This window comes from Oncorhynchus clarkii, chromosome 23 (genome assembly GCF_045791955.1).
Source record: "Oncorhynchus clarkii lewisi isolate Uvic-CL-2024 chromosome 23, UVic_Ocla_1.0, whole genome shotgun sequence".
In the NCBI taxonomy this organism is placed as follows: Eukaryota; Metazoa; Chordata; class Actinopteri; order Salmoniformes; family Salmonidae; genus Oncorhynchus; species Oncorhynchus clarkii.
In genome coordinates, this window is record NC_092169.1 from 26,312,917 (window position 1) to 26,336,910 (window position 23,994).

The 23,994-nt window shown below is 45.1% G+C and overlaps 1 protein-coding gene across 1 annotated transcript in view; it reads left to right on the plus strand.

Annotated features, from left to right (window-relative positions):
• Nucleotides 1–23,994, plus strand: part of LOC139381626 (inactive heparanase-2-like) — a 116,312-nt gene that overhangs the window by 79,043 nt on the left and 13,275 nt on the right. Inside the window, exons 7-10 of the mRNA XM_071125291.1 lie at nucleotides 489–582; nucleotides 3,277–3,383; nucleotides 3,580–3,694; nucleotides 11,862–12,007. Coding sequence (XP_070981392.1) covers nucleotides 489–582; nucleotides 3,277–3,383; nucleotides 3,580–3,694; nucleotides 11,862–12,007 — 462 coding nt within the window. The remainder of the gene's footprint in view (nucleotides 1–488; nucleotides 583–3,276; nucleotides 3,384–3,579; nucleotides 3,695–11,861; nucleotides 12,008–23,994) is intronic.

Sequence of the window (23,994 nt, forward strand, 5' to 3'; positions counted from 1 at the left end):
AGTGTTGAGTCTGTGGACCCATATAGACACTAGAACAGTTGTAAATTAACACACTACTTAGTGTAAATCTATATTCAAAGATTTCCCAGAGTGCCTTGCCTTTCGAGCAAATTGTAGAGTTACCACACATGAGTGATGTGTATGAGTTTCATGCCCCTGTCCTAGGGTAAAACTATAACATTTTTGCTTAGTCCACAAGATTGAAAATGAATGTGACAACCATGTCTCTGTCACTAACAAATTCAGTCATGGGTGGTAAATTCTACAATTTACCTGAAAGGCAAGGCACCATGGAAAATATTTGAATAAGGGTTTACACTAAGTAGTGTGTTAATTTAACACTGTTCCAGTGTCTATATGGGTCCACAGACAACACTTTCCATGTTAATTTCGTTTTTTTAACACTGGAGAATTTGCTGGGTGCATTTATCAGAAGTTGCCTGTATTCTGTTCTGAAGTGTCTGTGTGTCTTGTTGTTCTGTCTGTAGCTACTACATGGATGGCAGAGTGACCAAAGTAGAGGACTTTCTGAAGACACGCCTGCTGGACACCCTGACCGAACAGATCACCAAAGTACTCAAGGTGAGAGAAAGGGAAGTGTTGACACAAGGTCTCAGGAAAGGTCAGTCATTATGTAAGTATGCTTCACCAAATCACCTCCGTTATGTGTCTCTTCCCAACCCCTGCCCCAGTGCTCTCCTGTCCCACTGCCTTGTCCCTCCATAGGCCTACGTCTGTAAGGGCACAGTTCCCAGTTCAGTTTTATGGATCTCAACTCTCAGATCTGGAACAGTAACTTCCCTCAGTGAGAAGAAAAGGCCATAAGAACCGATCTGTCATGCTCACAATTAAGTAACAATTGCTACCAACCTATAGTCACAGTCTCTGAGCTGATAGAAAATACCCAATTATTGTCTATTGTAAAAGAGAGAACCCACCAAAGCACATTAAAACAACCATAGAACAATGTGTGCTGCCCTATTGTGTGTGTGAGTTTGTGTGTGTGCGCAGGCGTGTATGCAAGCGTGTTTGTGCTGTACTGTACGTGCTTGTGCGTTTCCCCATTTGCTGTCCAGTAGTAATGGTTTGCAGCCATGCTAGGAGAGAGATTCTCTGGAAGCTGTTTAGAGCAGAGAGAATAGGTCTTCCGGACAGAGATCCAGGTGTGTGGGTGTGTAGAGTTAGTATAAATGTATGTGCATATTATGTGTGAGTGAAAAAATGATGGAGTGAGTGTTTAGTTTTTTATTAACTAGGCAAGTCAGTTAAGAACAAATTCTTAATTATAATGATGGCCTAGGAACAGAAGGTTTACTGTCTTGTTCAGGGGCAGGACGACAGATTTTTACCTTTTTACCTCAGCTCGGGGATTCAATCTAGCAACCTTGCGCGCGCCGCGTGTGTGTGTGTGCGTGTGCGTGTGCGTGTGTGTGCGTGCGTGTGTGTGCGTGCGTGTGCGTGCATGCGTGTGCGTGCGTGTGTGTTAGTGTGTAGGTGTGTTAGTGTGTCTGGGGCCCTGTGAATGTGGATAGAGACAAATACTGAAATAAAAGGTCAATAAAGATACATGGTAAACTCGGTCCGTGTAGCTATTTGTTAGCTATTTATCATTTGCATTGCTTGGGGATCGAAGCTGTTGTTGTCAGACTTGATGCACCGATACCTCTTGCCCTGTGGCAGCAGAGAAAATAATCTTGGATGGTTGGGGTCTTTGACGATTTTCCGGTCCATCTTTTCACACCGCCTGATATAGAGGTCCTGGATGGCAGGGAGCTCAGCCCCAGTAATGTACTGGGCTGTCCCCACAACACTCTGTAGAGCCATGCGATTGAGAACGGTGCTATTGCCATACCAACCAGTGATACAACCAGTCAATATGCTCTCAGTAGTACAGCTGTAGAACCTTTTCAGGATTTGAGTGCCCATGCCAAACTTCTTCAATCTCCTGAGGGGGAAGAGGCACTGTCGCTTTTTCTTCACGACTGTACGTGTGTGTTTGGACCATTTTAAGTCTTTAGTGATTTGGACACAGAGGAACTTGAAGCTGTCTACCTGCTCCACTGCCGCCCCATCGATGTGGATGGTCTTACTCTTTGGTCTTACTCTGGCACCACACTGTCAGGTCACTTCCTCTCTGTAGGCTGACTCATCGTTGCCGGTGATCAGGCCTACCACCATCATGTTGTCAGTGAACTTGATAATGGTGTTGGAGTCGTGCACACAGTCGTGGGTGAACAGTGAGTACAGGAGGGGACTAAGCGCACACCCCTGTGGGGCCCCTGTGTTAAGGGTCAGGAAGTCCAGGATCCAGTTGCAGAGGGAGGTGTTCAGACCCAGAGTCCTAAGCTTGGTGACAAGCTTGGAGGGGATAATGGTGTTGAAGGCTGAGCTGTAGTCAATGAACAGCATTCTAAGAGAGAGAGAACAAAGGCATTTAATCCCATTTATAACATTTGAAGGTGTAACCTTCCAACCCAAAACCAACCACAATTGACCAATCAAACGATACCAAGTTTACAGTAACCTAAACACTCCCAGGTCCAATCTCCACAGGGTGTCACATAATCTAAAGGTTTGTGTGGGGGGTGAGACCAATGTAAATAAGACAGAACTCCTGAGAAGACAATAAAACACTTTGCATAATAGAGTAACTCAGAGTTCACCCTGTACAGAAACAAGTAACCACAGAGATCATCCGTCCATATAGTTAGCATCAGTGGGGTCACAGCCAAGGTCTGCCATAATCAACCGCGACCTTGGATCAATTAGGGTTAAGTGTCTTGCTCAAGGGGCATCAACAGATTTGTCACCTTGTCAGTTCGGGGATTCAAACTAGCGACCTTACGGTTATTGGCCCAGTGCTCTAACCGTTAGCCTACCTGCAGCCCTTTTTTCTTTCTTTCTCTGATCTGATCCCCTATTTTTCTGTTGTCTGTTCTCCCCCCTCTCTCTTGCCCCCTCTCTTTCCTCTGTCCCCTCTGTTTCTACTCTCTCTCTCTCTCTCTCTCTCTCTCTCTCTCTCTCTCTCTCTCTCTCTCTCTCTCTCTCTCTCTCTCTCTCTCTCTCTCTCTCTCTCTATCTCTCTCTCTCTCTTTCCTCACCCTCTCTCTTCTTTCCTCACTCTCTCTCTCTCTCTCTTTCTTCACCCTCTCTCTTCTTTCCTCACTCTCTCTCTCTCTCTCTCTCTTTCCTCACCCTCTCTCTTCTTTCCTCACTCTCTCTCTCTCTCTCTTTCCTCACCCTCCCTCTTCTTTTCTCACTCTCTCTCTTTCTCAGGTAGTGAATAGCCATGCACCTGGTAAGAAGGTGTGGTTGGGGGGAGTAGGTCCGGCGTGGGCTGGAGGAACCAATAACCTCTCTGATACCTATGCTGCTGGCTTTCTGTAAGTACAATCAACCTATAAATCAATCAATCAACCTATAAATCAATCAGTCAAATGAAGTATCATCGCACTTAGGCATTATTCTCACTTTGTGTGTGTGTGTGTGTGTGTGTGTGTGTGTGTGTGTGTGTGTGTGTGTGTGTGTGTGTGTGTGTGTGTGTGTGTGTGTGTGTGTGTGTGTGTGTGTGTATTTCAGGTGGCTGAACACTCTGGGCATGGCAGCGGTGCAGGGGATTGATGTTGTCCTGCGACACTCGTTCTTTGACTATGGATACACACACCTCGTAGACCAGCACTTTAACCCACTACCGGTGAGTTTCACACTCTGCTTTATCATAAAAGTTAACTAAAGGTCAAATAAAAATAAATAAAATAAAAATCCTCATGAAAGCAGTACTGGACAAATCATTCCTTTCTACTCTCACTGGATAACAAGGGAACGTTCATTGGAGCTATTGCTACTCTTAGTCCATTTTTTGGTGTGGCTTTGGGTAGCTACTGTAGACTCATCTCAGTCCTCTGTGGCACCTAGCGTTCTTTCCCGTGGGAGCTATTAGGCCAGATGAAAGGCGTTTAGTGGTGTTGACTGGCTGGACGCGAGGGCGAATCACTGTGTAACCCTAGCCCTTTGTCAGTGACCAGGATGGTGTCACGACTCTCCCCTTCCCCCCATCACAAAATGTGTGCCCCTCTGTGTGCAGCACTGGGCTGGTGACAGATCTGCAACCTGAGCTGTAGGTACGCAAAAGGCTGGTACTCCCCCTCCGGCACTGTCTGCAATGGTGCAGTCCAGTCCTGGTTCCCACCACTGCCCTCTGCTGTTGGGATTGGACTTTGCTGCATCAGGGGTACAAGACTATGCTCAGGGCAAGCATTACACCCAACTAATCGTTTGCCAGATGATACAGTAAGTTGATTAGTTGAATTAAGGGTTTTAGTGCCAAGTTGGAACAAAAGCCTGCACCCTATGGGTCACCAGGACCAGGACTGAAGGAGTATTCACTTATTTAGGGGAAATTGAAGAGGGCGGCCAGAGATCGAGATAGAGACATCCAAGACTCTTTGATCCAGACAGAGAGTCAGTTCTACAATGCTACTGCGGTGCCGTGTTCATAAAAATGATTTATCAGCATCTGGTGGAGAACTTCTTACTTTATTTAGCTGCTGCAGGGATGGGTGGTGTTTATTAGGGAGACCGCTCCAAAACTAGCACACAATTATTTTCCCTCCTGTTCCATTCTCTGTTTCTGGGAAGAATGCCCCCCGCTAGGATCATAATGCTTTTATTGTGGCTGGGCGTCGGACTGCTCTGCCAGCCTACCTGCTGGGGGGAACCACTACAGGCCAGGGCTGTCCGCAGGCCCCAGAGATGTATTCACATACCAACCACATGTCCCTTTCCATCTCTCTGAACACTCATTGGACACCGTTCTGACAATTGACCCAGTCAAACCTAGGACTCACTTTATCCGCTCACCCCTCAACCCCACCACTACTATTCCTCTCCTCCATGGTCTAGGTCCAGTAGTTGTAGTGGGTCTACCTACCTCTTCTCCCTATCCTTTCTTCGTCATTCTGTTTTCCTCTCCTGAACTCCCTCTCCCTCAGTCTATTTTTGACCTAGCACATGTGGAGAAGTTTGGGATGTGACATCAGCTTAGTGTATTAGCCTGCTTCCTGGGTGGTTTGTCTGTTAACAGATATGAGCCTCCCTCTGCTCTCCCTCTTTATAGGCCTCTCTTTTCATCCTTTTTTAGCTCTCTCAACCTCCTTCGTTCTCTCATTACTTTTCCATTCTTCTACGAGACCCCATCATCTCTCTCTCTCTCTCTCTCTCTCTCTCTCTCTCTCTCTCTCTCTCTCTCTCTCTCTCTCTCCATTGTTGGATACACCCCATGGTTTCTGATACATTCTGTCTCTCACTATAACAGTAAAATGTTAAGTGGCTATAGTTATGCAATCCCAGTTCATGTCATGACACCACACTGTAGCTGCCAAAGAGTGTGTTAACTGTGTGTTTATTCCTATCCACACAACATTCTTATTTACTCTGTCTAGGATTCCAGTGTTTAAGGACACAGAGGGCTGTTGAAATAAATGCTTCTCTGGTTTGCTGTGTTCTATGGTTGATAAAATGGTGTTTTTGTGTTCCTGTTTACTGCAGGTTTTCATGTTTATTTTTTATACATGCCCCTAATTAAAACAGACTGCACATTGTTAACCCCTCTCCTAATACAGTCACTGTAATTAAAAACATTAATCCTACCCTCTCTTATTCAGTTAGTGTAATTAGAAGCATTAAATCACTAATGGGCAAGGCCCTGTACTGATACAGCCTAATGGTTAACCTTACACTTTTATCTGTAAAGGCTGTTGTTAACAAGCTTTCAGTCACACAGTCTGGCTCTCATTTAGCCTGCACTCCCTCCTCTTCTCCTGGCCTACTGCCCTTTCTTCATCCTTCCATCTTTCCCTCCCTCTAGGGCCGGTGTTATGGGTGGGACTTAGGGGGCCTGGCCTACCATACCTCCTTGTCCTCCCTCCTCTTCTCCTGGTCTACTGCCCTACTGCCCATGTATCTGATGCTGTCTGGCCAAAAGGAGTATGGCATGTCATGTCATATTATGTTTGGCCAGACAGCATCAGATGCATGGGCTTCATATAGTAAGACAGAGGAGCGCTGTCAGATGCTTGCACAGATGCTTTTCTCCGGTGAGGTAGTTTCAGCCATTTGCGAATTTATGGAAAGTTAGCGGGTGCACAGTGCACTGTTCGGCTGCTGGCATTATTTTGGACAAACGTGCAAAGGTAACCTACTTTTTAAAGTGATTTGTTTGACAATCAGATGAAAACATGACAGTTAAATTACGTCTTTACTATAAAACCGATTAAAATAATTTTACCATAGGAGGTTCCGTGAAATAATAGTGCCAGCCCCTATGGAAATCAAATGCCCATCCAACTGATTGGTTCTGGCACCTGCCCTGCCTCCTTCCTCACTAGGTAGATGCTGAAGATTCTCCCCTCTCTATTAACTGCAATGTTTCAAACACAAGTTCTTCGCCATCCAGTTCTTTCTCACTACTATATGTTATTTACCCATGGAAGTGGCTACTACCGGTACGCTATATCTAAACTGATATCTTTAAACTACCAGATTCTCCCCGTGGACTATCTACAGTACTATCCGTCCCTGGGTGTATTTTCTCCCTGATTCTCTCCCTGCTCTTCAGATGTGTAACTGGGCACATCCTGTAGGCAACTCATTGACATCTCCATCTCTCTCAGTTAGTAAATCAGGCACACAGATCAGCCTGGTTAAACCTGATCATTAAACACAGCTCTGACTGATCAGACAGAGAAAGACTACTGTGGAGGTCATGAAGTTTCACTGACCTGATAGGTTTTCTCTCTTGGAGCCCAGGTTAGGCAAACCAACATATGTATATCTATAGACTATATATAAGATTTTATAAAAGATCAACAATACAGTTCTGGTATTGTTGCATAATGAAGCTACTCAATGCTTTTTAAATAAATAAGAAATCCATCAAATATTGACTGAATTATAGCACATAAATAATTGTATAATGACAGACAAAAAGTCAATGTAATCCATCAGTTTAGGTGGGAACTCATGTTTAAACTTCGTTGAATATATATATATATATATACATACACATACACACACACACACACACACACACACACACACACACACACACACACACACACACACACACACACACACACACATACACTTTTTATATATAAGACCCATGCTACCATATATAAACCATATATGGCCTATTTATGTGTTTTGTTATTATATTGATAGAATAATAATATTTGAAAATAACAATTTTCATATACACTTGAGTATAGTTAAATACATTTGCATTAAATGACCCTCTATCCAACCAGCGTCTTTATACAGAGCATTCAGAAAGTATTCAGACCCTTTGACTTTTTCTACATTTTGTGACGTTACAGCCTTATTCTAAAACTGCTTAAATCGTTTTTTCCCCATCATCAATCAACACACAATACCCCACTCTGTCAAAGTGACCATCGAGTTTTTGGTCTCCTCCCTGACCAAGGCCCTTCTCCCCCGATTGCTCAGTTTGACCGGGCGGCCAGCTCTAGGAAGAGTCTTGGTGGTTCCAAACTTCTTCCATTTAATATTGATGGAGGCCACTGTGTTGTTGGGGACCTTCAATGCTGTACACATTTTGTTGTACTCTTCCCCAGCTCTGTGCCTTGACAAAATCCTGTCTCGGAACTCTGCAGACAATTTCTTCGACCTCATGGCTTAGTTTGGCTTGGCTCTGACATGCACTGTCAACTGTGGGACCTTATATAGACAGATGTGTGCCTTTTCAAATCATGTCCAATCAATTTAATTTACCACAGGTGGACTTCAATCAAGTTGTAGAAACATCTCAAGGATGATCAATGGAAACAGGATGCACCTGAGCTCAATTTCGAATCTCATAGCAAAGGGTCAGAATACTTATGTAAATAAGGTATTTTTATGTCTAAAAAATTGTTTTTACATTGTCTTTATGGGGTATGGTGTGTAGATTGATGAGTTAAAAATGTAATCCATAAAATGTGGAAAAAGAGAAAGGGTCAAAATACTTTCCGAATGCACTGTACAGTTGAAGTCGGAAGTTTGCCTACACCTTAGCCAACTACATTTAAACTCAGTTTTTCACAATTCCTGACATTTAATCCAAGTAAAAATTCACTCTTTTAGGTCAATTAGGATCACCACTTTATTTTAAAACTTTTGAAATGTCAGAATAATAGAAGAGAGAAGGATTTAGTTCACATTTTATTTCCTTCATCACATTCCCAGTGGGGCAGAAGTTTACATACACTCAATTAGTATTTGGTAGCGTTGTCTTTAAATTGTTTAACTTGGGTCAAATGTTTCGGGTAGCCTTCCACAAGCTTCCCACAATTATTTGGGGAAATTTTGACCCATTCCTCCTGACAGAGCTGGTGTAACTGAGTCAGATTTGTAGGCCTCCTTGCTCACACACGCTTTTTCAGTTCTGCCCACACATTTCTATGGGATTGAGGTCAGGGCTTTGTGATGACCACGCCAATACCTTGACTTTGTTGTCCTTAAGCCATTTTGCCACAACTGGAACTATGCTTGGGGTCATTGTCCATTTTAAAGACCCATTTGTGACCGAGCTTTAACTTAACTGATGTCTTGAGATGTTTCTTCAATATATCCACATAATCCACATAATATTAATTCCTCATGATGCCATCTATTTTGTGAAGTGCACCAGTCCCTCTTGCAGCAAAGCACCCCCATAATATGATGCTGCCACCCCCGTGCTTCACGGTTTTGATGGTGTTCTTCGGCTTGCAAGCCACCCCCTTTTTACTCCAAACATAACGATGGTCATTATGGCCAAACAGTTCTATTTTTGTTTCATCAGACCAGAGGACATTTATCTAAAAAGTATGATCTTTGTCCCCATGTGCAGTTGCAAACCGGTACTTCCAATGAACTCAAATTATGTCAATTAGCTTATCAGAAGCTTCTAAAGCCATGACATCATTTTCTGGAATTTCCCAAGCTGTTTAAAAGCACAGTCAACATAGTGTATGTAAACTTCTGACCCACTGGAATTGTGATACAGTGAATTATAAGTGAAATAATCTGTCTGTAAACAATTGTTGGAACAATTACTTGTGTCATGCACAAAGTAGATGTTCTAACTGACTTGCCAAAACTATAGTTTGATAACAAGAATTTTGTGGAATGGTTGAAAAACGAGTTTTAATGATTTTACCTAAGTGTATGTAAACGTCCGACTTCAACTGTATATTATATAATGTCATTTAGCAGATACTTTTATCCAAAGCGACTTACGGTCATGGTGCATACATTTGACGTATGGGTGGTCCCAGGAATCGAACACACTACCCTGGCGTTACAAGTACCATGCGCTACCAACGGAGTTATAAAGTATCGCCCCTCACAATCTCACAGTCTGCTGTAGCTTTCATCATCGCTTTCACTTATTTTCATGATTGTTTTTGTCAAATCCTCTTGCATATTAAACATTAGGTGTAGACTATATATAAGAAAAATGATAGCTCCCTGTTTTATAATCTAAACGTGCTGCTCTTGAATTGACCAATGCACAAAAAAAATGGATTTGTGAGATTTGGCTTTTTAACGTTACAAAAAAGAGCACCGACCTGTGCAAAGATTGCGATCATTAAATCAGCGGGAAAATGTGTCTTCTTAAATAAATCTATCCAGCAACATTTATGTGACAAATTAATTTACAACCCACAAAAGCAGGGAAGAATTGTCTGGAAAGAGGAGAAATCCTGAGGTGGGCAGGGCATGCACTTTGCTAATGTAAGTTTCTAACGTAGCCAGACACAGTGTAAAAGGAGAATAATATAATTTACGCAATGTTTGATATTATCCGTCCATCTTGCAAGAGAAAGGCACTCATGTAACCACAGTGTACGCTCCAAGGCTTTCACCCAAAGAACTGCTCTTTGTTTTACCTCAGAATCTACAGATTTCTTCATAATATTAGTGTCTGCTCTATTCCCAGCTGCCGATAGCCCAGATTTTACACTTCTGTTCTGTACTCTTACTGTACTCTGGGCTTTCCCGATGGCGGAGTAGCAAATTAAGTTAAAGCTTGGCCTGGTGGGGGAAAAAAGCCTTAAATGTTGCCATATGCAGGATTGCATGGGAACTTCCTGACACACACATGTTGTTCAGAACCTCTGGTGAGGTGTTGATTTTGGGGAGAGAGCGGAGAAGAAAAGAGGAGAGGGGCAGCACAGGGGAGAGAGAGAGGACAGGAGAGAAAAGAAGAGATGAGGAGAGTGGCATGAAAATAGAGCGAGAGAGCGGGGCAGGACAGAGGAAAAAGCAGGGAATAGATGGGGACCGGACAGGAGAGAGAGAGAGAGAGAGAAGATGGGAAGGGAAGGACAGGGGAGAGAGGAGAGAAGAGGATAGGGGCAGGATAGGGGAGAGAAGATGGGAAGGGAAGGACAGGGGGGAGAGGAGAGAAGAGGATAGGGGCAGGACAGCGGAGAGAAGATGAGTGGGGCAGGATAGGGGAGAGAGAGAGAGACTGCAGAGAAGATGGGCAGGATAGGAGAGAGAGATATCAGAGAAGAGAGGGGCAGGACATGGCAGAGAGGAGAGGGTCAGAAGAGAGAGAGCAGAGAGATGAGGAGCGGGGCAGGACAGGGCAGAGAGGAGAGGGTCAGGAGAGAGAGAGCAGAGAGATGAGGAGCAGGGCAGGACATGGCAGAGAGGAGAGGGTCAGGAGAGCAGAGAGATGAGGAGCGGGGCAGGACAGGGTAGAGAGAGAGAGTGGAGAGGGGCAGAATAGGAGAAAGAGATATCAGGGAAGAGAGGGGCGGGGCAGGACAGGGGAAGAAAGCAGAGAAAAGAAAATGGAAGAGGGGCAGGACAGAGGAGAGGAGAGGAGAGGAGAGGAGAGGAGAGGAGAGGAGAGGAGAGGAGAGGAGAGGAGAGGAGAGGAGAGGAGAGGAGAGAGAGAGAGAGAGAGAGAGAGAGAGAGGGGAGAGGAGGGGAGAGGTGCAGTACAGGAGATAGAGGGGAGGAGAGAGGGCTATGAGAGGGGAGATGGGCAGGACAGGAGAGAGAGAGGAGAGGGGGGTAGGGGAGAGGGGAGTATGTATTATATTGTCTCTTTCAATAAAGACTGAAACATCTGGTATCCAGCTTCTACCTCTGGTCTTGTCGACCATGGTGGCTGAAACAGGAGTAGACACCCGTACGACCTTTCTGCTTTTCCCAAATGTTTTTTTCCTCCAGATAATTGAGGTGAATAGTGATATGTGTGATTTACATTGAATTGGACACTTGTAAACCCTAAGGAGCTCACATCCAGTGGATTCACTCAACACACTCTCTGTGGTATCTTAAGTTTTGTTTATGTTTTATACAACTGTTGTCAGACATAGTGGAGTGTTTTAGCACCTCTGCACCTCTACAGCCCCCTGTTCTGACATACTGCACGACCATTTAGCCAGACCTTATATCGGTGTTGACAAGTCAATGGACTCAATGGAACAGTATGGGAATGTTAACACACTCACTAAAGGATATGTTAACCCGCTAAGCTAACGCATGCCCTTCTCATGTCTGTGTCCACGCAACATCATTGTGGAAGCTCATGCTTACTTTGCTACCTGACTATGCATACTGTGTGTGGTTTTTCACTGTGTAACAGGTGTCCCCTCCCTGTGTGTGTGTCTCTGTGTGTGTCTCTGTGTCTGTCTGTCTGTCTGTCTGTCTGTCTGTCTGTCTGTCTGTCTGTCTGTCTGTCTGTCTGTCTGTCTGTCTGTCTGTCTGTCTGTCTGTCTGTGTGTGTGTGTGTGTGTGTGTGTGTGTGTGTGTGTGTGTGTGTGTGTGTGTGTGTGTGTGTGTGTGTGTGTGTGTTCCAGGACTACTGGTTGTCCCTGGTGTTCAAGCGTCTGGTCGGTCCCAGGGTGTTGGCAGTGCGGGTAGCAGGCTTGCAGAGGAAACCACGACCAGGGAGGGTTATACGAGACAAACTACGGATCTACGCACATTGTACCAGCTTCCACAAGTAAAAGCTACAGCCATATACAATACACTATACCAGCTTCAAAAAGTACCACTTTGTCAGGTGGCTAAAAAGCAATCACAGATTAGACTTCTATAGCTTTGTTGTCCCATCTTCCTTCCCTTGGTGTTACATTCTCAATACACCTGAGGCATAGTGTCTAGTCTCTCCCATTCTATAAACATTTCAACAACAAAAAATAAATATAATCTATATATTTTTTTTAAATTGTTGGACATAATAAAATCACCAGGAAGTCAGCTCCAAGTGATTTTAATTTAAGAAATGTGTTCCCAAGAATTCCCACGCATAATAGAGAGACACGTGATCGTATACAAATGTAAGCAAGGTTTAAAATGATTGTATTTTAGTCAAACATTATATATCTGTTTGGACTTCTTGTGGTCAATTTGCAGTCTACAGAATATTTGTAATTAAGTTCCGGCCCCCTGAACAGCCGAAAAAAATTGGCCCGTGGCTGAATCCATTAATAAGCCACTCTAGCCATACTAAATCACATCAATAACCCAGTCTTCCACAATTCTACCTAGTCTGCCTGTAACTACAGCTCATAAATAACCGTCGTCCAGGCACCTCAGTCTTTCAGAGGCCAGGCCATAAAACTTAACAGGTATCACTTATCAGGCGTGTGAGGGACTGTTCTCTTCGTGAAAGCGGCGGTGACAGGTGTGCCAGTCCTTTATCCCGGTTGGAGGGGGTTTTGTGGGGAGGGTGAGGGGAAACGGAGGGGTAGGTACAATAGGGACGTCTGTGCCAGACTAGATAAAGAGCAGCACCGTCCCCCTGTTCCCCCTGTTCAAGGTTATCATTTAACCCAGCCGTATGGGATGTGTATCAGGTCAGCAGAGCTTTCAGCACCAGACTTAATGCCCTCTGTCCCACCTACACACACGGCTCAGTTACAACTGTTCACCCTACTCCACACACTACACTATCTATATGCAATAACTATAATGTTGTTTGGAAAGCATTCAGAACCCTTGACTTTTTCCACATTTTGTTGCGTAACAGCCTTATTTTAAAATGGATTTAAAAATGTCTCATCAATCTACACACACCTGTATTTGGGGAGCTTCTCCCATTCCTCTCTGTAGATCCTCTCAATTTCTGTCAGGTTGGATGAGGAGCGTTGCTGCATAGCTATTTTCAGGTCTCTCCAGAGATGTTCGATCGGGTTCAAGTCCTGGCTCTGGCTGGGCCACTCAAGGACATTCAGAGACTTGTCCCGAAGCCACTCCTGCATTGTCTTGGCTGTGTGCTTAGGGTCGTTGTCTTGTTGGAAGGTGAACCTTCGCCCCAGTCTGAGGTCCTGATCGCTCTGAAGCAGGTTATTAAGGTCATTAAGGATCTCTCTGTACTTTGCTCCATTCTTTGCCTCGATCCTGACTAGTCTCCCTGCTGAAAAACATCCTCACAGCATGATGCTGCCACCACCATGCTTCACCACTGTAAGGATGGTGCCATGTTTCCTCCAGACTTGGCATTCAGACCAAAGAGTTTAATCTTGGTTTCATAAGACCAGAGAATCTTGTTTCTCATGGTCTGAGAGTCTTTAGGAGCATTTTGGCAAACTCCAAGCGTGCTGTCATGTGTCTTTTACTGAGGAGTGCCTTCTGTCTGGCCACTCTACCATAAAGGCCTGGTTGGTGGAGTGCCATAGAGATGGTTGCCCTTCTGGAACATTCTCCCATCTCCACATAGAAACTCTAGAGCTCTGTCAGAGTGACCTTCGGGTTCTTGGTCACCTCCCTGACCAAGGCCTGTCTCCACCGATTGCTCAGTTTGTCCGGGCGGACAGCTCTAGGAAGAGTTTTGGTTGTTCCAAACTTCTTCCATTTAAGAATAATGGAGGCCACTGTGTTTTTGGGGACCTTCAATGCTGCAGAAATCTTTTGGTAACCTTCCCCCAGATCTGTGCCTCGACACAATCCTGTCTCGGAGCTCTACGGACAATTCCTTCAACCTCATGGCTTGGTTTTTGCTCTGACATGCACTGTCAACTGTGGGACTTTATATAGACATGTGTGTGCCTTTCCAAATCATGTCCAATCAATTGAATTTACCACAGGCAGACTCGAATGAAGTTGTAGAAACATCTCACGGATGATCAATGGAAACATGATGCACCTGAGCTACATTTCCAGTCTCATAGCAAAGGGGCTGAATACTTAAATAAGGTGCATCAACACCATCATCCCAGAAACCCTAGACCCACTCCAATTTGCATACCATCCCAACAGATCCACAGATGACGCAATCTCTATTGCACTCCACACTGCCCTTTCCCACCTGGACAAAAGGAACACCTATGTGAGAATGTTATTCATTGCCTACAGCTCAGCGTTCAACACCATAGTGCCCTCAAAGCTCATCACTAAGCTAAGGACCCTGGTACTAAACACCTCCCTCTGCAATTGGATCCTGGACTTCCTGATGGGCTGCCCCCAGGCGATAAGGGGAGGTAACAACACATCTGCCACGCTGATCCTCAACACAGGGGACCCTCAGGGGTGCATGCTCAGTCCCCTCCTGTACTCGCTGTTCACTCATGACTATATGGCCGAACATGCTCCCATTGTCATCGACGGGGCTGCAGTGGAGCAGGTTGTGAGCTTCAAGTTCCTTGGTGTCCACATCACCAACGAACTATCATGGTCCAAGCACACAAACACATCCGTGAAGAGGGTCCTCAGATCCTCAAAAGGTTCTACAGCTGCACCATCGAGAACATCCTGACTGGTTGCATCACTGGCTGGTATGGCAACTGCTCGGCCTCCGACCGCAAGGCACTACAGAGGGTAATGGGTACGGCCCATCACTGGGGCTAAGCTGCCTGTCATCCAGGGACTGTATACCAGGCAGTGTCAGAGGAAAGCCCTACAAATTGTCAAAGACTCCAGCCACCCTAGTCAAAGACTGTTCTCTCTGCTACGCACGGCAAGCAGTACCGGAGTGCCAAGTCTAGGTCCAAGAGGCTTCTACACAGCTTCTACCCCCAAGCCATAAGACTCATGAACACCTAATCAAATGGCTACCCAGACTATTTGCATTGCTACTCTCTGTTGTTATCATCTATGCATAGTCACTTTAATAACTCTACCTACATGTACATATTACCTCAACTAACCGGTGCCACCACACATTGACCCCCTGTATATAGTCCCGCTATTGTTATTTTACTGCTGCTCTTTAATTACTTGTTACTTTTATTGCTAATTCTTATCCGTATTTTTGTTAACTGCATTGTTGGTTAGGGGCTCATAAGTAAGCATTTCACTGTAAGGCACATGTGACTAATAAAATGTTTTTTATTTGTAATAAATTTGCAAACATTTCTAAAAACTTTTTTCTAAGGTTGTAACATAACATTCTGAAGGCACATGTATATATTAAATATACAATTAACACATATAAGGGAGTATCAGTCTTCCGTCTTTGCTGGTGAACATTTTCTTTGATCTCTGTCCCCTGCTCCAAGCAATTGGATTTGTCTATAGTCGTCTATTCTATCATAGTTACAGGTTTGGTGCAAAGAGTACTCTCTAGAGACTGTATCTACTGACACCGATATAGATATACCTCACATCTGATCTGCAACCTATGGTGTAGCCTGTTGACAGATCTGCAGACATGAAATGGTTGTCATCAAGTGCTTTCCATCTGGCACCTGGAAGGATAGGACGGTGACTATCGCCTCTTATGATGGGAGTCTGTAGCCCCTGGCAAGGGACTTATATCTGGATCTCAACATCTATCCTCTTTACTATGTTGGCGGTTTCATTACTATTTTGTTATCAAGGGTATTGTATTATTCTATCCGGGTAGCCAGTTAGCGGTTTCCAGCCTTCCAGACATTTAGCGGTTAGCATGGTCTGTTTTACTCTGAACCGATGCTCCAACATCAAACAACGGGAAGGATTGTTTGCGTTACTGCTTCTAATGCCTCAGAACCTCATCATTTTGGAAATCCTGGACTGTCTTTATCCCTCTCTCCAGCTCTCTGTCTAATCTACGGGTATCTATCCCTCCAACTCTCTCTGTCTGATCCAACCCAGCCCTGAGCAATGTTTGGCATAAGGCATAAGGCTCCAATAGTTAAGCAGAAGAAACTCTCCAGGCCTGACCGATTACACTGTCTGACACGAAGACAGACAGACAGACACTGGTTTCTGTATACAGACGTGACCAACCTTGGTTCTGTTCTCTGTCAACAGAGTGTTCGTTTGAATTTATTCAAGTCACTTGAATAGGATCTCTGTGTGTCTGCTTAGTGTTTCTTTGATGTACGATGAGATGTAGAGACAGAGTGAACAATAACCAGATGCCGTGAGAGAGACAGATGGAGAGAGAGATGGAGAGTGAGACAGATGGCGAGAGAGATGAGAGATGGAGAGTGAGACCGATGGAGAGAGAGATGGAGAGTGAGAGATGGAGAGAGAGATGGAGAGTGATACAGATGGCGAGAGAGATGAGAGATGGAGAGTGAGACCGGTGGAGAGAGAGCTGGAGATAGAGATATATATATGGAGAGAGAGATGGAGAGTGAGACCGATGGAGAGAGAGATGGAGCGAGAGATGGAGAGTGATACAGATGGCGAGAGAGATGAGAGATGGAGAGTGAGACCGATGGAGAGAGAGATGGAGAGTGAGACCGGTGGATAGAGAGCTGGAGATAGAGATATATATATGGAGAGAGAGATGGAGAGTGAGACAGATGGAGAGAGAGATGGAGCGAGAGATGGAGAGTGATACAGATGGCGAGAGAGATGAGAGATGGAGAGTGAGACCGATGGAGAGAGAGATGGAGAGTGAGACCGGTGGATAGAGAGCTGGAGATAGAGATATATATATGGAGAGAGAGATGGAGAGTGAGACAGATGGAGAGAGATATGGAGAGTGATACAGATGGCGAGAGAGATGAGAGATGGAGAGTGAGACCAATGGAGAGAGAGATGGAGAGAGAGAGATGGAGAAAGAGATGGAAAGAGAGAGATGGAGACAGAGATATATATATGGAGAGAGAGATGTAGAGTGTGACAGATGGAGAGAGAGATGGAGCGTGAGACAGATGGAGAGAGAGAGGGAGAGAAAGAGATGGAGAGTGAGATGGAGAGGGAGAGAGAGAGATGGAGAGTGAGACAGATGGAGAGAGAGATGGAGAGTGAGACAGATGGAGAGAGAGAGATTGAGAGTGAGACAGATGGAGAGAGAGATGGAGAGTGAGACAGATGGAGAGAGAGATGGAGAGTGAGACAGATGGAGAGAGAGAGGGAGAGTGGGACAGATGGTGAGAGAGATAGAGAGAGAGAGAGGGAGAGAGAGAGATGGAGAGTGAGACAGATGGAGAGTGAGACAGATGGAGAGAGAGATGGAGAGTGAGACAGATGGAGAGAGAGATGGAGAGTGATACAGATGGCGAGAGAGATGGAGAAAGAGATGAGATATGGAGAGTGAGACCAGTGGAGAGAGAGAGGTGGAGAGTGAGACCAGTGGAGAGAGAGATGGAGAGAGAGAGATGGAGAGTGAGACTGGTGGAGAGAGAGATGGAGACAGAGATATATATATATACAGTATATATGGAGAGAGAGATGGAGAGTGTGACAGGTGGAGAGAGAGATGGAGAGTGTGACAGATGGAGAGAGAGATGGAGAGGGAGACAGACGGAGAGAGATGGAGAGAGATGGAGAGTGAGACCGATGGAGAGAGAGATGGAGAGTGAGACCGGTGGAGAGAGAGCTGGAGATAGAGATATATATATGGAGAGAGAGATGGAGAGTGAGACCGATGGAGAGAGAGATGGAGCGAGAGATGGAGAGTGATACAGATGGCGAGAGAGATGAGAGATGGAGAGTGAGACCGATGGAGAGAGAGATGGAGAGTGAGACCGGTGGATAGAGAGCTGGAGATAGAGATATATATATGGAGAGAGAGATGGAGAGTGAGACCGATGGAGAGAGAGATGGAGCGAGAGATGGAGAGTGATACAGATGGCGAGAGAGATGAGAGATGGAGAGTGAGACCGATGGAGAGAGAGATGGAGAGTGAGACCGGTGGATAGAGAGCTGGAGATAGAGATATATATATATGGAGAGAGAGATGGAGAGTGAGACAGATGGAGAGAGATATGGAGAGTGATACAGATGGCGAGAGAGATGAGAGATGGAGAGTGAGACCAATGGAGAGAGAGATGGAGAGAGAGAGATGGAGAGAGAGATGGAAAGAGAGAGATGGAGACAGAGATATATATATGGAGAGAGAGATGTAGAGTGTGACAGATGGAGAGAGAGATGGAGCGTGAGACAGATGGAGAGAGAGAGGGAGAGAAAGAGATGGAGAGTGAGATGGAGAGAGAGAGGGAGAGAGAGAGATGGAGAGTGAGACAGATGGAGAGAGAGATGGAGAGTGAGACAGATGGAGAGAGAGAGATTGAGAGTGAGACAGATGGAGAGAGAGATGGAGAGTGAGACAGATGGAGAGAGAGATGGAGAGTGAGACAGATGGAGAGAGAGAGGGAGAGTGGGACAGATGGTGAGAGAGATAGAGAGAGAGAGAGGGAGAGAGAGAGATGGAGAGTGAGACAGATGGAGAGAGAGATGGAGAGTGAGACAGATGGAGAGAGAGATGGAAAGTGAGACAGATGGAGAGAGAGATGGAGAGTGATACAGATGGCGAGAGAGATGGAGAAAGAGATGAGAGATGGAGAGTGAGACCAGTGGAGAGAGAGAGGTGGAGAGTGAGACCAGTGGAGAGAGAGATGGAGAGAGAGAGATGGAGAGTGAGACTGGTGGAGAGAGAGATGGAGACAGAGATATATATATATACAGTATATATGGAGAGAGAGATGGATAGTGTGACAGATGGAGAGAGAGATGGAGAGTGTGACAGATGGAGAGAGAGATGGAGAGGGAGACAGACGGAGAGAGATGGAGAGAGAGTTGGAGAGTGATACAGATGGTGAGAGAGATGGAGAGTGATACAGATGGAGAGAGAGATGGAGAGTGATACAGATGGCGAGAGAGATGGAGAAAGAGATGAGAGATGGAGAGTGAGACCAGTGGAGAGAGAGATGGAGAGAGAGAGATGGAGAGTGAGACCGGTGGAGAGAGAGATGGAGAGAGAGAGATGGAGTTGGAGAGATGGAGGGAGAGAGATGGAGACAGAGATATATATATATATGGAGAGAGAGATAGAGAGTGTGACAGATGGAGAGAGAGGGAGAGAGCGAGATGGAGAGTGTGACAGATGGAGAGAGAGATGGAGAGTGTGACAGATGGAGAGAGAGATGGAGAGGGAGACTGATGGAGAGAGAGCTGGAGAGAGAGATGGAGAGTGAGACCGATGGAGAGTGAGACAGATGGAGAGAGAGAGATAGAGCGTGAGACAGATGGAGAAAGAGACAGATGGAGAGAGAGAGATGGAGAGTGAGACAGACAGAGAGAGATGGAGAGAGAGAGGAGAGAGAGACAGAAGGAGAGAGATGGAGAGAGAGAGAAGGAGAGAGAGACAGAAGGAGAGATAGAGAGATTGATGATCATAGAGGGATCGCTAGTCAACCTGTCTGACAAAGCCCTACACTGACCCTGAACAATGTGGTCCTCGGAAACATATATCAATGCACACAGACACCCAGAAACATATGGTATCACCACACACAGACACCCAGAAACATATGGTATCACCACACACAAACACCCAGAAACATATGGTATCACCACACACAGACACCCAGAAACATATGGTATCACCACACACAGACACCCAGAAACGTATGGTATCACCACACACAGACACCCAGAAACATATGGTATCACCACACACAGACACCCAGAAACATATGGTATCACCACACAGACACCCAGAAACATATGGTAACACCACACACATAAACCAAGAAACATATGGTATCACCACACAGACACCCAGAAACATGGTATCACCACACACAGACACCCAGAAACATATGGTATCACCACACACAGACACCCAGAAACATATGGTATCACCACACACAGACACCCAAAAACATATGGTATCACCACACACAGACACCCAGAAACATATGGTATCACCACACACAGACACCCAGAAACATATGGTATCACCACACAGACACACAGAAACATATGGTATCACCACACACAGACACCCAGAAACATATGGTATCACCACACACACACAGACACCCAGAAACATATGGTATCACCACACACAGACATACAGAAACATATGGTACCAGCACACACAGACACCCAGAAACATATGGTATCACCACACACAGACACCCAGAAACATATGGTATCACCACACAGACACCCAGAAACATATGGTATCACCACACACAGACACCCAGAAACATATGGTACCACCACACACAGACACCCAGAAACATATGGTATCACCACACACAGACACCCAGAAACATATGGTACCACCACACACAGACACCCAGAAACATATGGTATCACAACACAGACACCCAGAAACATATGGTATCACCACACATACACCCAGAAACATATGGTATCACCACACAGACACCCAGAAACATATGGTATCACCACACACAGACACACAGAAACATATAGTACCACCACACACAGACACCCAGAAACATATGGTATCACCACACACAGACACCCAGAAACATATGGTATCACCACACACACACAGACACCCAGAAACATATGGTATCACCACACACAGACATACAGAAACATATGGTACCAGCACACACAGACACCCAGAAACACATGGTATCACCACACACAGACACCCAGAAACATATGGTACCACCACACACAGACACCCAGAAACATATGGTATCACCACACACAGACACCCAGAAACATATGGTATCACCACACACAGACACCCAGAAACGTATGGTACCACCACACACAGACACCCAGAAACATATGGTATCACCACACACAGACACCCAGAAACATATGGTATCACCACACACAGACACCCAGAAACATATGATATCACCACACACAGACACCCAGAAACATATGGTATCACCACACACAGACACCCAGAAACATATGGTATCACCACACACAGACACCCAGAAACATATGGTATCACCACACAGACACACAGAAACATATGGTATCACCACACACAGACACCCAGAAACATATGGTATCACCACACACACACAGACACCCAGAAACATATGGTATCACCACACACAGACATACAGAAACATATGGTACCAGCACACACAGACACCCAGAAACATATGGTATCACCACACACAGACACCCAGAAACATATGGTATCACCACACAGACACCCAGAAACATATGGTATCACCACACACAGACACCCAGAAACATATGGTACCACCACACACAGACACCCAGAAACATATGGTATCACCACACACAGACACCCAGAAACATATGGTACCACCACACACAGACACCCAGAAACATATGGTATCACAACACAGACACCCAGAAACATATGGTATCACCACACATACACCCAGAAACATATGGTATCACCACACAGACACCCAGAAACATATGGTATCACCACACACAGACACACAGAAACATATAGTATCACCACACACAGACACCCAGAAACATATGGTATCACCACACACAGACACCCAGAAACATATGGTACCACACACACACAGACACCCAGAAACATATGGTATCACAACACAGACACCCAGAAACATATGGTACCAGCACACACAGACACCCAGAAACACATGGTATCACCACACACAGACACCCAGAAACATATGGTACCACCACACACAGACACCCAGAAACATATGGTATCACCACACACAGACACCCAGAAACATATGGTATCACCACACACAGACACCCAGAAACGTATGGTACCACCACACACAGACACCCAGAAACATATGGTATCACCACACACAGACACCCAGAAACATATGGTATCACCACACACAGACACCCAGAAACATATGATATCACCACACACAGACACCCAGAAACATATGGTTTCACCACACACAGACACCCAGAAACATATGGTATCACCACACACAGACACCCAGAAACATATGGTATCACCACACACAGACACCCAGAAACATATAGTATCACCACACACAGACACCCAGAAACATATGGAATCACCACACACAGACACCCAGAAACATATGGTATCACCACACACAGACACCCAGAAACATATGGTATCACAACACACAGACACCCAGAAACATATGGTATCACAACACAGACACCCAGACACTTATGGTATCACCACACACAGACACCCAGAAACATATGGTATCACCCCACAGACACCCATAAACGTATGGTATCACCACACACAGACACCCAGAAACATATGGTATCACCACACACAGACACCCAGAAACATATGGTATCACCCCACAGACACCCAGAAACATATGGTATCACCACACACAGACACCCAGAAACATATGGTATCACCCCACAGACAACCATAAACATATGGTATCACCACACACAGACACCCAGAAACATATGATATCACCACACACAGACACCCAGAAACATATGGTTTCACCACACACAGACACCCAGAAACATATGGTATCACCACACACAGACACCCAGAAACATATGGTATCACCACACACAGACACCCAGAAACATATGGTATCACCACACACAGACATCCAGAAACATATGGTATCACCACACACAGACACCCAGAAACATATGGTATCACCACACACAGACACCCAGAAACATATGGTATCACAACACAGACACCCAGACACATATGGTATCACCACACACAGACACCCAGAAACATATGGTATCACCCCACAGACACCCATAAACATATGGTATCACCACACACAGACACCCAGAAACATATGGTATCACCACACACAGACACCCAGAAACATATGGTATCACCACACACAGACACCCAGAAACATATGGTATCACCACACACAGACACCCATAAACATATGGTATCACCACACACAGACACCCAGAAACATATGGTATCACCACACACAGACACCCAGAAACATATGGTATCACCCCACAGACACCCATAAACATATGGTATCACCACACACAGACACCCAGAAACATATGGTATCACCCCACAGACACCCAGAAACATATGGTATCACCACACACAGACACCCAGAAACATATGGTATCACCACACACAGACACCCAGAAACATATGGTATCACCACACACAGACACCCAGAAACATATGGTATCACCACACACAGACACCCAGAAACATATGGTATCACCACACGCAGACACCCAGAAACATATGGTACCACTCCAGTTGTGTTGATCCTCCCTTCACATGTTATCATGTTTGCCTTATCTTTCTCTTGTAGATATTTACCTTTGGCTAAAATCTCATAAGTCCTGTCCCCAGCACTCTGTTCCAGAGACTGGGACTCATGCTGTATTGTCTGTCCCACACTTTCACACTCTCCAATTGACCCTGAATGTGATGTGAGTATGGACTTCAGGTCTTAGGTTCTGATCATATCAAAACATCTCAGATCCCTTCAACCTGGGCATATTTGACAGTATTATGAAGTGTACTGTATCTAGAAACAAGGACAGGAGGGCAATTACATCAAATACGGTTTAAAAGGACAATCTGCAGTTGCTACATCCATTTCTGGACTTATAAATTAGTGATATGTACCTATTGATTGTTGAAGAATACAGTATAACTTGTAAATTAATGATATGTACCTATTGTTTGTTGAAGAATACAGTATAACTTATAAATACATCATAAGCTTAGTTCAACTGTCGTACCCCATCACAACCCAAAACATAACCTTGTTTTACTCCAATGTTTGTAAACAAAGTAAATGTAAACAAACACTATATAGCCTCAAAACATTGTTAAAACTCTCATTTTGATAGCAGGGAAGATCATTCCTTGCCTCCACAGCTCTGTCTCTGAAAGGGATTGCA